This window comes from Opisthocomus hoazin, chromosome 2 (genome assembly GCF_030867145.1).
Source record: "Opisthocomus hoazin isolate bOpiHoa1 chromosome 2, bOpiHoa1.hap1, whole genome shotgun sequence".
Classification (NCBI taxonomy): Eukaryota; Metazoa; Chordata; class Aves; order Opisthocomiformes; family Opisthocomidae; genus Opisthocomus; species Opisthocomus hoazin.
The window spans coordinates 47,008,644-47,022,187 of NC_134415.1; the positions used below are offsets into that span (position 1 = coordinate 47,008,644).

The 13,544-nt window shown below is 40.5% G+C and overlaps 1 protein-coding gene across 2 annotated transcripts in view; it reads left to right on the top strand.

The window, feature by feature from the left end:
- The window catches only part of BTBD3 (BTB domain containing 3), a 25,410-nt gene extending 11,866 nt beyond the window's left edge, over positions 1-13,544 (top strand). Inside the window, exons 2-5 of one of the 2 annotated variants that reach the window (XM_075413495.1) lie at positions 3,804-4,068; positions 4,618-4,708; positions 5,197-5,315; positions 9,159-13,544. In XM_075413495.1, the coding sequence (XP_075269610.1) occupies positions 3,926-4,068; positions 4,618-4,708; positions 5,197-5,315; positions 9,159-10,191 (1,386 nt within the window). In that variant the 5' untranslated portion in view covers positions 3,804-3,925 and the 3' untranslated portion in view covers positions 10,192-13,544. Of the gene's footprint in view, positions 1-3,355; positions 4,069-4,617; positions 4,709-5,196; positions 5,316-9,158 lie in introns of those variants that run through there. The other variant, XM_009935955.2, reaches the window with a different exon arrangement.

Genomic DNA, 13,544 nt, shown 5'->3' on the forward strand with positions numbered 1-13,544 from the left:
AGTGGACAGTGAGGTGGATTGAGAACTGGCTGAATAGCAGAACTCAGAGGGTTGTCATCAGCAGCGCTGAGTCTAGTTGGAGGCCTGTAACTAGTGGTGTCCCCCAGGGGTCAGTACTTGTCCCAGTCTTGTTCAACTTCTTCATCAACAACCTGGATGAAGAGTTAGAGTGTACCCTCAGCAAGTTTGCTGATGACACCAAACTGGGAGGTGTGGTAGATATACCAGAAGGCTGTGCTGCCATTCAGCATGACCTGGACAGGCTGGAAAGTTGGGCAGAGAGGAACCTGATGAGGTTCAACAAAGGCAAATGCAGGGTCCTGCACTTGGGGAGGATCAACCCCATGCGCCAGTACAGGCTTAGGGTGGACCTGCTGGAAATCAGGTCTGTGGAGAGGGACCTGGGTGTCCTGGTGGATGACAAGTTGACCATGAGCCAGCAGTGTGCCCTGGCTGCCAAGAAGGCCAATGGGATCTTGGGGTGCATTAGGAGGAGTGTGGCCAGCAGGTCAAGGGAGGTTCTCCTTCCCCTCTACACTGCCCTAGTGAGGCCCCATCTGGATTACTGTGTCCAGTTCTGGGCTCCCCACTTCAAGAAAGATGAAGAGCTACTGGAGAGAGTCCAGCGGAGGGCTACGAGGATGGTGAGGGGACTGGAGCATCTCTCCTGTGAGGAAAGGCTGAGGGAGCTGGGCTTGTTCAGCCTGAAGAAGAGAAGGCTGAGAGGGGACCTTAGAAATGCTTACAAATATCTGAAGGGTGGGTGTCAGGAGAATGGGGCCAAGCTCTTTTCAGTGGTGCCCAGTGACAGGACAAGGGGCAATGGGCACAAACTGAAGCACAGGAAGTTCTGTTTGAACATGAGGAAGAACTTCTTCCCTCTGAGGTTGACGGAGCACTGGAACAGGCTGCCCAGGGAGGTTGTGGAGTCTCCTCTGGAGATATTCAAGACCTGCCTGGATGCAGTCCTGTGCAGCCCGCTGTAGGGGACCCTGCTTTGGCAGGAGGGTTGGACTAGATGACCCACAGAGGTCCCTTTCAACTCCTGCCATTCTGTGATTCTGTGATCTGTCATTCTCTTCTGTAGCCTCCCAGTGTCTTTATTTTGTGTGTGTATAATCTTTCAATTTCTACTGGTAAAATGATTTGAAAAAAAAGTGCAAGGACCTTGATTTTTATATACTTTGATAGTCTATAAAATGGATTTATGGAATGAAAATGAGATCTCCTATCTGAATCTCCTAACCCCTGCTGTCTTTTGCCTTCTGCCAGCTGCGATGCTGAGAACCAGATTTTTCTGAAGAGTGCATGGTTTATATCTTTAAGGATCTTGTTAAAACGTCTTCCTTTTGAAATGTCTGTCTTGTGCAGTGGCTAAAGGGTTATTTTCTTAACTAGAAGGGATGGAAATTTACAGAAGGAGGGGGGAAAAACGCAAACTCAACAAACTCAGATTTTGTGCGGAGAATAACTGCTGTGTCCCTGTTATAAACTCTCAGCTGTGAGCAGTTATAAACATCCCATCTGTGGAATGAGTTTCTTCTCCTTTACCCCTTCTTTTACCTCTACAATTCAATAAAGCTTAGATTGTTAGTTTCCCTTCCAAATCAGTCTGTTGCACCGAAGAGAAAGGTGGAAGAAAAGAAAGAAAAGCTTGCTGGAAAATACTCCTTTGGAAACTGCATGACTTGCCTTTCAATGTATTTGGGGACATACCTGATTTTCAGCCACACCAGGTGTAATCTACAATCTTCTTTAAATTACTGGTGAAGGTGATTTTGCACTAAGATGTTGGCTTGTGAAATGTAGCAGCTGAGGCATGGATGCATATACTTCTGTTTCCCCCTTCCATGAGCAGTGACTTCAGACGAAGAGGACAGCTGTGTGTCTGGAAATGGTATCATCTCAAACCACTGCAGCAAAGTCTCTAGATGGCCAGCTGCCAGGATGTTCAGTTAGTGCTTAACATGGAGCGTGTCCCAAGGAGATCTGATAATCTTGAAAATACCTGCACAGTTTCAGGTTTAAAGACATTTGGAGATTGTGTGTTTCAAAGCCCTAGCTGTGATTCAAGCAGTTGTGATGGTGTTTCAGTAAATAGCCTGAGTGACATTTCTATGCTTCAGTTTAAGTCAGTGGCAGATTTCTGTCAGGGATTTCAGCAAGGTCAGCCATTTCTCCACAAAACTTTGATCACTTTAATTTCACTGTTGTGCTCTCATCTGGCAAAACTAATTAAGGCTGAAAGTGGCTAAATTTGCTTTGAAAGCAAGGAGGATGTTTTTTCTTAAAAATAATTATGAAATTGTATTTTAATTATCCCCCACAATATTTTAAGGCATGAAATGTTGACACCTAGTGTTTTTTATTTCCCTGCTTTTGCATTTAAGTGGCTATGCTTGCTTTGGGGTTTTATTATACGCTGGACCTACTGTTAAGGAAATCTAATCTAAATTTAACTTCTGAGTAAACTAATGACTGAAAATTAGTTGTTGTTCCTATTTAAATAGTTTGTTTGGCATAGCTTGTATTCTGTTTATTTCAGAAAGTATTTGTGAACAAAATTGCAGTGTGTTTGCATCTCAAGGAGTGATTTCTGTCTGAGACTCTAAATCATTCAGATTTTTTTCATTTAGTGCTTTGAAATATTGATCAAATATATTCACTCTGGTTTGCTTTGATCTGATTGCATGTCTAGAAGTTTTCTTGTGATATGGTGCAGCCATGTCTCATCTAAGCTGGCTTAATTAGCACTGCTTGATGATTTGGGACCCCTGTCAAAGGCTATTACATTAGCCAGAAACATAAGGAGTTAAAGCTAAAGCTGTGACCTCATCTCTATTCATGTTACAATGGAGTAGAAGCTGTGCTGAAAGGGATTGTTTAACTGCATAGCTGTCTTTGCTGCTGCTAGTTGATTGCTTTAATTTGGTTCTGATAGCTATGGCTGTGCTTTTGCTGAACTGTTATGGTAGGAATTTCTGGGAATACTAGAGACACATGAAGTCATGCTAATATTAACTGAATGTAGAAATAGCTCCTACAGAAATGTTTAGACTCAAATATGTCTTTTTACCTGATTTCAACTTTTTATTGCTTCCCCTGTTAAAATTTAAGCAGCATCAGAGGGCTAAAACACAGATGCAAGCAGTCATGCACTTTTGCAACTGTGAATGCCATTTACTACTTTATTACTTAGTGCTACATCTGAAATGAAGAGTGCAACTGCTGTCGCTTTAATGTCAGAGCAAGATACGTTACAATAGGTGTCACTGTGCGGCTGGGTCCAATCGTTATCGGTGACTTCAGCTATTGGCTCCGAACGCTGGCTGACTCCATCTGCAAGGCTGCAATACCTACTCTGTTCCGATCTGTTCAGCACACAAGTTCAGCTCGGCGAGCAGGCTAGCAGTGCTACTGTGTGTGTCTTGCTAGCCCCCTTCAGAAAGCCAGTGCTACAGCCACGCATATACCCTCTTCGTAGGGTGTAGTGCTTTCAGGCAATTCCTGATCAGGAAATCTGGAAATAAATAAAACTGGCAGGAATGATGGGGATATATTTAACGATTCAAGTACTGGATCAAACTTAAAGCATGTTTCTTACTCGGTGTACTGGAAAGGTCACCTTGTCTTGCTGGAAAAGAGGCAAACTCTCAGCTCTGCTGCTCTTTGTTAACAGCTTCCACGTGCATTTCTTAATGTTCCTAACTAGTTAGGCTATCTAGCTTTACAGACAAGTATACTCATGGTAGATGAGAAAGGAAAGAACATGAAATGTCTCACCTTCTTCTTGATGCTTCCAGAGACAGTCAAGAACAGGTCCAAGAAGAGCTCTAAGAAGGGAAGTAGCAGCAGCAGTAGCAGCAGCAAATTGCCTCCAGTTTGCTATGAAATCATTACCTTGAAGACCAAAAAGAAGAAGAAGATGGCTGCTGATATTTTTCCCCGAAAGAAACCAGCCAGCACTAATACAACTGCTGTCCAGCAGTACCACCAGCAAAATCTCAATAACAACAACACTATTCCGGCACCTAATTGGCAAGGACTTTATCCAACCATCAGAGAGAGGTAAGGTCAGGGCAGTTTATTTTTGCTGTTTGAATGGAATGGTAAAAAGTAGAAAAATATTCATAATGCATATGTTTAGTTATTCATTTGTTTGCTGAAGAAAGCACAGCGCTCTATTTGTTTGTGTGTGTGAAATAAGTATTTTGGTAATGGAAAATATTTTAATATCTCTTTTCCAGACAGTGCAGCTGTTTGTCTTGAGTAAATAAAAATGTTTCTGGAAGCTGCAGCATACCCATAAAGATTTGCTTTTAGACCTTAGTGGGGATTTTTTGCTCTTGACATTCACTTCCACATTTTGAAAAGTTCTTACAAGTTTGGAGTTGTTTTTTCCTTATTGCGCACACATGCCCCTCTCCCCCCCACCCCCACTTACTTTTTTCTTTGGTGTATTTGTGTGAGGATGTGTAAAGTAGCTTAAAACACAGTGTGACCTGCTTCTGTTAACTAACATGCAACTTTAAGTTGTTAAAAAATTTAATTTCTTGGATCTGGGGCAAGCACGGAGTTACTGGGCACCATAAATTAACATGCTGCCTCTGTTTGTAGAAATGCAGTGATGTTCAACAATGACTTGATGGCAGATGTTCATTTTGTGGTCGGGCCACCAGGTGGGACCCAGCGGCTGCCAGGACACAAAGTAAGCAACAGCTGCATTATCAGCACGGGTGGGGATAGACAGAGAGAGCTCCCACGGTTACGCTGGGACATAGCGTGGGAGACTCAGCTCTTCTGGGACAGGCGTAATTCTGCATTTTAAAAGGCTACATGCAGTGGAATAGTCTATCCCTTATTTTTCTTCTGTTTTCAGTTAAACAGTACACTTGAGCTAAGGCAGTCATTGTAAAGTTAGGAATACTTTGTGCTGTTGATTAACATTACTCTTGAGATTTTCTAGAAATAGTTAACGTCTGTAGTGGCTATGGGCGTTTTCCAGTAGCTAATGCATATATGCTCATGAGAGGAAAATGTGTAATTCTGTTCTTAACTCTGACTTCATTTCTTATTGAAGTGTGTCTATAGAGTCTGTCAGTGAAGCCCAGTATGCTCAGAGTGGCTCTCCCACATTGTTTTTGTTGGCAGTGCTTTCAGTTTAAAGCATGAAATAAGATTTCCCTTTCTCAACAGTATGTCCTGGCTGTTGGGAGCTCTGTATTCCATGCGATGTTTTACGGAGAGCTTGCTGAGGACAAAGATGAAATCCGTATACCAGATGTTGAGCCTGCTGCTTTTCTCGCAATGCTGAAGTAAGCATCATTCATCTGCTGGATATGTTTTCCTTTCTGATATGTACATATACTGGTTATGTCATCATTAAAGTATTAGACTTGCGTATAAATCAAAAGAAAGCAGTTACTTAAAATATTCATCTCTGTGTGTTTCAGGTATTTTAAACTTTTACCGCATTTCGCTCTTCCCCTCTGCTTCCAGGCAGGCATATATTAGACTAATGTAGGGAGTTATAAATAGCGTCTTTGGCAGGGGATCTTTGAGCACATTGTGTACTGTAATGCCTATTGATCTGATTTGTCACTACACGTTGCACAAAGGAATGGAGTTACTAAAAAGAATTGTCAGCTGTAACAAAAAAAAAAAAACTCTTCTACTTTGCAAGCATAGTGAAAAGTTAAAAATACACAAAAAAACCCCCTCAAACCCAGAATTGCTGGGTTTGTATATTGACATCATTCTGTGATTTTATAAACTTGCTGTATACAGGTCTTGTCTTACAAAAAAACCCCTAAGTTATTGAATATTGTATCTGAAAATTAAATGTCTCCTCATGTACCATACTGATTTATTTGGAAAGTGATAAAAAGGCTGTTTACATGAATAGAGGTTTTTTTTGTACTAATAGGGGAAAAACAAGCAGTTTACATAATCATAATTTTTTTATTGCAAACTGCATAAGAAATGCTATCTTTTCCCAAGTGAGCATAATGAAGCAGCTTCCCTGCTGAATTGTCCTTGAATGTATCTATAAACTGATTATTAAGAGAAATGCCCTATCACAGGAATGCTGTGGCTTTGAGGTTTTTCTCACTTCAGCTTTAGTAACTGACATGGCTTTCTGATAAAGAATATACAGTCGTATCTGATAGTGAAACTTTTACTATGCTGCAGATTTTCTTGCCTGTGATGGTGTTATCACAAGCTAGGAATTTATTGTATTTCATAGATTGTTTTGACTAGCTTGTGATTACAGAATGGTTTCATTTTTCTTTTACATTTCAGTGGCACTGTAGATGAAGATTCAGAGTTACAGGTAGAATTTGTTACATAGAGTTTTTATAGGTTAAGATGAACATCAGAAATGTCCTGTGCGGATATCAGTAGCTGCCAGGAAAGCTGAAGTCACACAGATATGCTGTAGACCTGGAATATAAAGTAAAGATATGACATTATGTAAGTAGGTGCATTACGGATGCCTGCTTCGGGCCTTTCTGGTTTTGTGGGCGTTTTCTGCAGAGCTCAGACTTGCGCTTTACTTTCATGCAGAATTTTACAAGGCACAAATACAAATTATTTGGGTTCCTCTGGCCCCTCTTCCTTTTTGAACAGCAAATCTATTTCACTTCGGCTAAACATGATTTGTCATGTAAAACCTGAATGCTTTCTGAATTTAACATTAAGAAATGTGTTCAGAGAGCAAACCTAGTAAAGAGAGTATCAATGCTGAGATCTAGGTCTTGGCATATTACTTAGCCCTTGCCAATTTAGGGAACTCTTCGAGAGCATGGCCAGAACCATGGAATTCTTCACCTTCTCAGATTTTTTAAAAAATCAGAAGACCACAAAAAGTTTGCAATCTTTGTGGATGTTGAGCTAACCTTGCCAGTGCTAACTTTTGCTGATGCGGTGTGCCTGCACCTGCAGAGTGCTCCTGTGTCTGCAAACACCAGGGGTGTCTGCAGCTGTGATGGTGCAGGGAAAGGGAAGGGATGTCACTCAGCAGTGCAGCATTCCCCTCCTCACAGGGTCCAGTGCATCTGCTGCACTGGGCGGAGCCTGGGGCGAGCCACGGTCCCCTTCACTCCTCTCCCCCTGGGAAATTATCCCCATGAGTGCTGCTTGCAACTTCTGTGAGCAGTGGATGGCAGAAGGCTCGTGGTACTGTCGCTACAGAAGGAAAAGACTTTTTACCTATCCCAGAGTAGCCCGCTCCTTCATACGCATCTTCCTACAGTCAGGAGGGATGCATCACGATCTTTGTAAGAAAATACATGGAGTTTTGTTTATGTGATATTTTGTTGTTTTTGTTTGGGGGTTTTTGTTGGTTTTTTTTCCTTGGACAGTGAATTCTTACAGCGTATTTCTTGTCTTTTACTATGTAGTGGGCATTCTGACAACAAACATCAGACACGGTATTGCCAGATATAACATAGGAAAAAGTACCTCGACTGGTCGATACTAATTATTCTCCCAGTAAAATTGATTTGGCTGTTCTCTACAGTTTTAAAGATAGGGTTAAATTCGTAGTCAGCTGACACACTGAATTGGTGTTTTTAATGTATTGTATCTTATCTTAATCTTGACTATTCAAGTTAGAACCATGGTCTCATCTCATCCCAGGATGAATGGACCCTGTGGTCTAGCAGAATCCTCTGTTTAAGAACAGGGTGAAACTGGAATATTAGTAATTGTAGCCCAGAGTCGAGGTGCATTGGCAGTGTGAAGTGTGGAATATTGCTGACAGCCAATCTGTGCTGTGTCTGTTGTAAATCGGTGATATTAGTTCTTTGCTTATTCATGAATATTAAGCTAGCAACTTTTGTACTGTTACAATTTAAAACAGATGTCATCATTCTTTGCTGTAGTAGCAGGCAAAGAGAAGTAGTAGAAGGGAGAAAAGAGTTGGAGAGCAGTGAGGAGAATCATAAAAATGAATGAATCGATATTTTGAAAAACTTTTGGACAGTAAAGGAGCTAAGCCTGTAACCAGTGATATATAGATGCGCTCTTTGTTACAAATAGCCCAGCTGAAACCAAGTAATAAATGTTTAAAACAAAACAAAAAAAATATTTGGTCTATGTAAGTGTTCTTTTTCTCTGTAACCTCTTCGATTTTGTTGTATTGCATGAGCTGTATCTGCTCTGAGCATGTTTTCCAAGTGTGGTTTGGAAGATAGTACCCTACACCTGCAAAAATACAAATAGAGATACTTAGAGCTAGAATCAGATCAGTGTAGGTACTAATCCCACTTTATAAGCACATCTGTTCTGCAAAAAAATAGTTGTGTTGAGAAACCTAACTAGAAAATTTTAATTAGTAGAGGGTCGCGTACAACTTCAGCTTTGCTGGAGGAAGATGCTTTTATCAACTGTAACAATCGAGACTTGCTTATCCCTAGGAAGAGTAAAATTGCATTTGGCATGGTTTTAGCACATTGCATTCATCAGCTGCAAATGGGGCCCCAAAGCATGAGAATACCAAAAAGAACAAACTGTATAATGCTTCATTTCTCTGAGCAATGAATCCCAGCAGTTTAGTCACATAAATAGAATTTCACCTTCATCTCTTCCACCTCACTAGCGTAGCAGTACAGCTTTTTGCCTCCTTATGCAATGAGACTGAGAGAAAACACTCTGCTAGTGGAGCTAGGGTGTTGTATTAAGAAACCTGAAAATTAGAATTCTGTTCGTTTTGCTTTTCCTATATGTTTCATCATCCTGTTAAAAAAAAAAAAAAAAAAAAAAAAAAAAAAAAAAACCACCAACCAAACAGCAAACAAACAAGCCCCAAACCTGAAAAAACCACTCCCCCCTTTGGCGTTAGGCCAAAGCGTGTATGGAAGGAACACAGAGTTGGAGGGGTCATAGTTTGTAAACGTAACCGTTATCTACATAGCATGTATCCCAATGTGGTGTTTTATTCACCTTGTATTTAAGCTTGTTCTCTTCCATGATCTTACATGAGTGATGAATTTGGTTTGTACTTCCTTTCTGTATTTAATCAGAGCTCCCCAAAAGCACTGCTTAATTTTACTGTGGAGCTATTTAAATATTTTTTGTTTATAATTTTCAGATGTTGTTGACAAATTATGTTTTTGCATTAAGCAGCGGTGTTACATGCATGTGTTTTGTTTCAGATACATATATTGTGATGAAATTGATTTGGCTGCAGATACCGTACTGGCCACTCTTTATGCTGCCAAGAAGTATATCGTCCCTCATCTTGCCCGCGCCTGTGTCAACTTTCTAGAGACAAGTCTGAGTGCAAAGAATGCCTGTGTGCTGCTTTCCCAGAGCTGCTTATTCGAGGAACCTGATCTGACCCAACGCTGTTGGGAAGTGATTGATGCCCAAGCTGAGCTAGCTTTAAAGTCTGAGGGGTTCTGTGACATTGATTTTCAGACACTTGAAAGCATTCTCCGAAGGGAGACTCTCAATGCCAAAGAAATTGTTGTTTTCGAAGCAGCTCTGAACTGGGCTGAAGTGGAGTGTCAGCGACAAGAGCTAATGACTACCATAGAAAACAAGCGCAAAGTCCTGGGGAAGGCTCTGTACTTGATACGCATCCCTACCATGGCACTCGATGACTTTGCAAATGGCGCTGCTCAGTCTGGGATTCTGACTCTCAATGAAACCAATGATATCTTCCTGTGGTATACAGCTGCCAAGAAGCCAGAGTTACAGTTTGTAAGCAAGCCCCGGAAAGGCCTTGTTCCTCAGCGATGCCACCGTTTCCAGTCCTGCGCTTACCGCAGCAACCAGTGGCGCTACAGGGGCCGGTGTGACAGCATCCAGTTTGCTGTTGATAAGAGAGTGTTTATTGCTGGCTTTGGGCTGTACGGCTCCAGCTGTGGATCGGCAGAGTACAGTGCCAAGATTGAACTCAAACGACAAGGAGTTATCCTAGGCCAGAACTTGAGTAAATATTTCTCAGATGGCTCTAGTAACACTTTCCCCGTGTGGTTTGAATATCCAGTGCAGATTGAGCCTGACACTTTTTATACAGCTAGTGTGATTCTGGATGGTAATGAACTCAGCTATTTTGGACAAGAAGGAATGACTGAAGTTCAGTGTGGGAAGGTGACTGTTCAGTTTCAGTGCTCTTCAGACAGTACAAATGGCACTGGGGTACAGGGAGGGCAAATTCCCGAACTCATATTTTATGCTTGAATGAAAGTGTGTGGAAACGAAGCATTTTGCTGTGAAGAACCTATCTGGTTCAGGCCTGCTGATGCTTAGCTTCTTATCTGCAGACACGTGATCAGTACAGGTAATACATAACTAAATGCTGTGGGCAAGTTACTGGCTTGCTATACTTGTAGCATCCTTGGTGGTAAAGTTTAAGTGTAAAATTTAACTTTAAACTGGAAGCATTTAGGAACAAGCAAGTTTTAAAGGCTTTGTAAGAGAGGTGCCTGTTTGATTGCAATGCTGACCCTTTCTTTGATGCACCTGTGAATCACCAGAGCATCTCCCCCTCTTGTATCTCACTAAACACTGTCTTGATTGACCCATTTTCTCCATTTCCTGCTTGTAACTGTTTGGGGAGGTAGGGGCAGAAAAAGAAGAGCCTTGTTTTATAGTGCTCTCTTCTGTCTGCTCTTCAGACTGAAGAGATTCCAAGAATGAGCTGCTTTTGATTATGGGAGCTGAAAGAAGTTGTTCAGTTGTAAGCAGAAAAAGCATAGGTTTAAACCTTCATCCTGTGAGATTCTCCTGTGGCCAGCTGTTTGGTATGACTGCGGGGAAAGATGGAGAGAAACAAGCAGCTTTCAGGAAGCTACACAGCATGCTGACCATGTCCACCGTGCACGGACATGTTTACGGGGGGAGAGGGGGAGGGTGATGTGAGCTTGGCAGGTTACCCTCAGAGTTCATTTTCTAGGAATCCCACCTCGAAGGCAAGGAAGTCCTTGCACATGTTCAAATTGTGTATGCAGCTCTTGAAACTCTACTCCCATGACCTATTTTTTGCTACATTGAAGTTGATTTATTATTGAATATATATGACTTTTCTTTGAACCCTTGCTAAGTAAATGGGAATTAATGTCTATCATCTGATGCAGGAGAATTGTTTGGTTTGGGGTTTTTTTTTCCTTCCTCCTAAATGACATGGTAAAGGCAGATTATAGATGAACAAAAGAATGTACCAGTCTTGACTTGGACTTTTTTCTGTAATCTGCATTTGCTTTTTATTACCATACATTATCAGTGGAAATTTAGATGAAGACGGAAGATTGCAAACTGTGATCATATTACACTTTGTGTATGTTAGAGAACAGTGAGAGGAGCGAAGTCTTCTCTAGTGTGTTAATCTTGGGTCTCTTGCAACTGCTTATGGTTACACATCCATCAGAGGATTATGTGGTAGTGAACCTTTTGCTTCTCTGAATTTTTTTCTCAGACTCCTTGTTATGCGTCTGTATTGTTTTGGTAAAAGTATTAGGGATCATGACTCCTTTTATCAGGGAAGAAAACCAGTATAAATAAGAAATACAGGTACTATGTAAACATAAAAGAATCCTTCACCGTTGCATTGGGACAATTGCTTCTCAGAGGCACGCTACATATTGTAAAGCATCTCATTCTTATTTCACCTCTGAAGTGGGTTCTGTTTGTTGCATATGTTTTAACAAAATGAGAGGACCAAATGATTCTTTATATAGACTGAAGATTAATGTTATAGTATGTCAACATATGTAGCATAATCCTAAATTCACTTGTCAATTTTGTAATAAAAATGTTTTTCTCATATGATTTCTTACCGGTTTAATACTATTACTCTAAGTGTTTCTTGACAGTTGGAATCCTGGCCCCTGGCCATTGTAAAGTACCAATACATCTTTGCAGTGTCCAAAATACCATCTGAATTAAGGAAAAGTGGAGCATAGACATCTAACACTTTATGGCCAGAGCCCAGATCAGCTCTCTAGGTAATAAAAGGAGAGCCAGGTAAAAAACTGCCCTGCAAGATTTATACTTTTCACCCGTCTTAGTGTGTAAAGTTTTATATACATACAGACATACATACATGTGTGTGTGAGCAGTGTTATTTCTGAAATGTAAATACCCTCAAAATATGTAGAAAAATGTTTTGGTTTTTTTGTAACAGATGTACGTAATCCAGGCTGTTAGTGAAACCTAAGAAGAATGCTTCATGGAAATACCCCAGAGAGAGACTAAAAAAACTCCAGTTAATTGTATTTAGATCTGCAGCGTAAAATAGATGAGTATAAATTGTATGGACTGGAGGAAGAGTTACTGAAGAGACTGCAGAAAGGAGTCTAAGATTATGATGAGGTAATGGTCATCTACTTTTAGACAACATCTGAGCAGCAGTTCCATTTATTTAAATACATTTGAAAACAGGGAAAGATGATAATCAGGTGATTAAGTTTTCTTACAGCAAGCAGTTGATGTAGATGTAATTACTCTTTAAGTGATGATCAGATTGACAAGCGGCTTGCAGTAGCAAGCTGCATTCTGAGTTGTTTGGAAAAAAAAAATCAGGTGCCTCAGCTGGTGGGACAAATTAGAGAGTACTGCATTGGTATAACTAGACTTGGGTTCTCACTTTTAATTTATTTTTTCATTTTTCCGTATCTGCAAATAAAGGTGAGGTATCTACTACGTTCACTGGCGGGAACAGAAGTTAGGAGGTCAGAATACTGTGTAGATGTAATAAGTAGAAAATGAGCTGTTATTTAATGATTATTTTCATTTGCTACTTTTGTGAAAGTTTTTTGATGAAGTAGGGTGAAAGCTACCTCTAGCTTAACTCCTCTGAGTCCATTCCAGGTGTTAGGAGCTGGTGCATGTAAAGTTTTTCAGTATGGATGGGTAAACATAAGCACCCTAAAACACCTTTTGATGCTTACAGTGCAACTCGATTCTGAGCACTGCTTGATGCTAACGAGTAGCAGTATACGAGAAGGTGGCTAGTACTAGTCACCTTGGGACATCAGGGTACTTAAGTAGGTGTCTGAATGTGGATTTGGTTGGTTTAGCAGTAGCATCCAATCTTGAATACAATGACTGACATTTTGCAGACATCAGCCATATCAACCTGGAATGTAAGCATAATGTTGATAGAGATCCTTTCTCTAGATTATGTCTTAAACTGTACCTGGCCATCTTTGCTACTTGTATATTTGATTTTCCCAGTGAGGGGAATCTGTGATAAGAGAGTATAATGTGATATACTTTCTGCATATCTAAAATAGTATTTGATTAAGCATTTTAATTTCTACATGCTTATTGCACTGAACTGTTAAGGTTTTTTTTTTTTTAAGTTGTTGTGATAAACTCAGCTAACTTCAGGTCCCAGCACCAATTTGTGCTGGAGCAGTGTTTGACCGTATCAGGCTTACAGAATTATTTATAAAGGACAGATATATATAAAAATATGAAGTACCTCATGTTGAATGTTATTGTACTGTATCTTTAATGTCACAGTGCAGATTTTGTTGGACTCATGAATGTGTATAATCGCATTAAACATACAAATAAAAATGCTTCTTAAA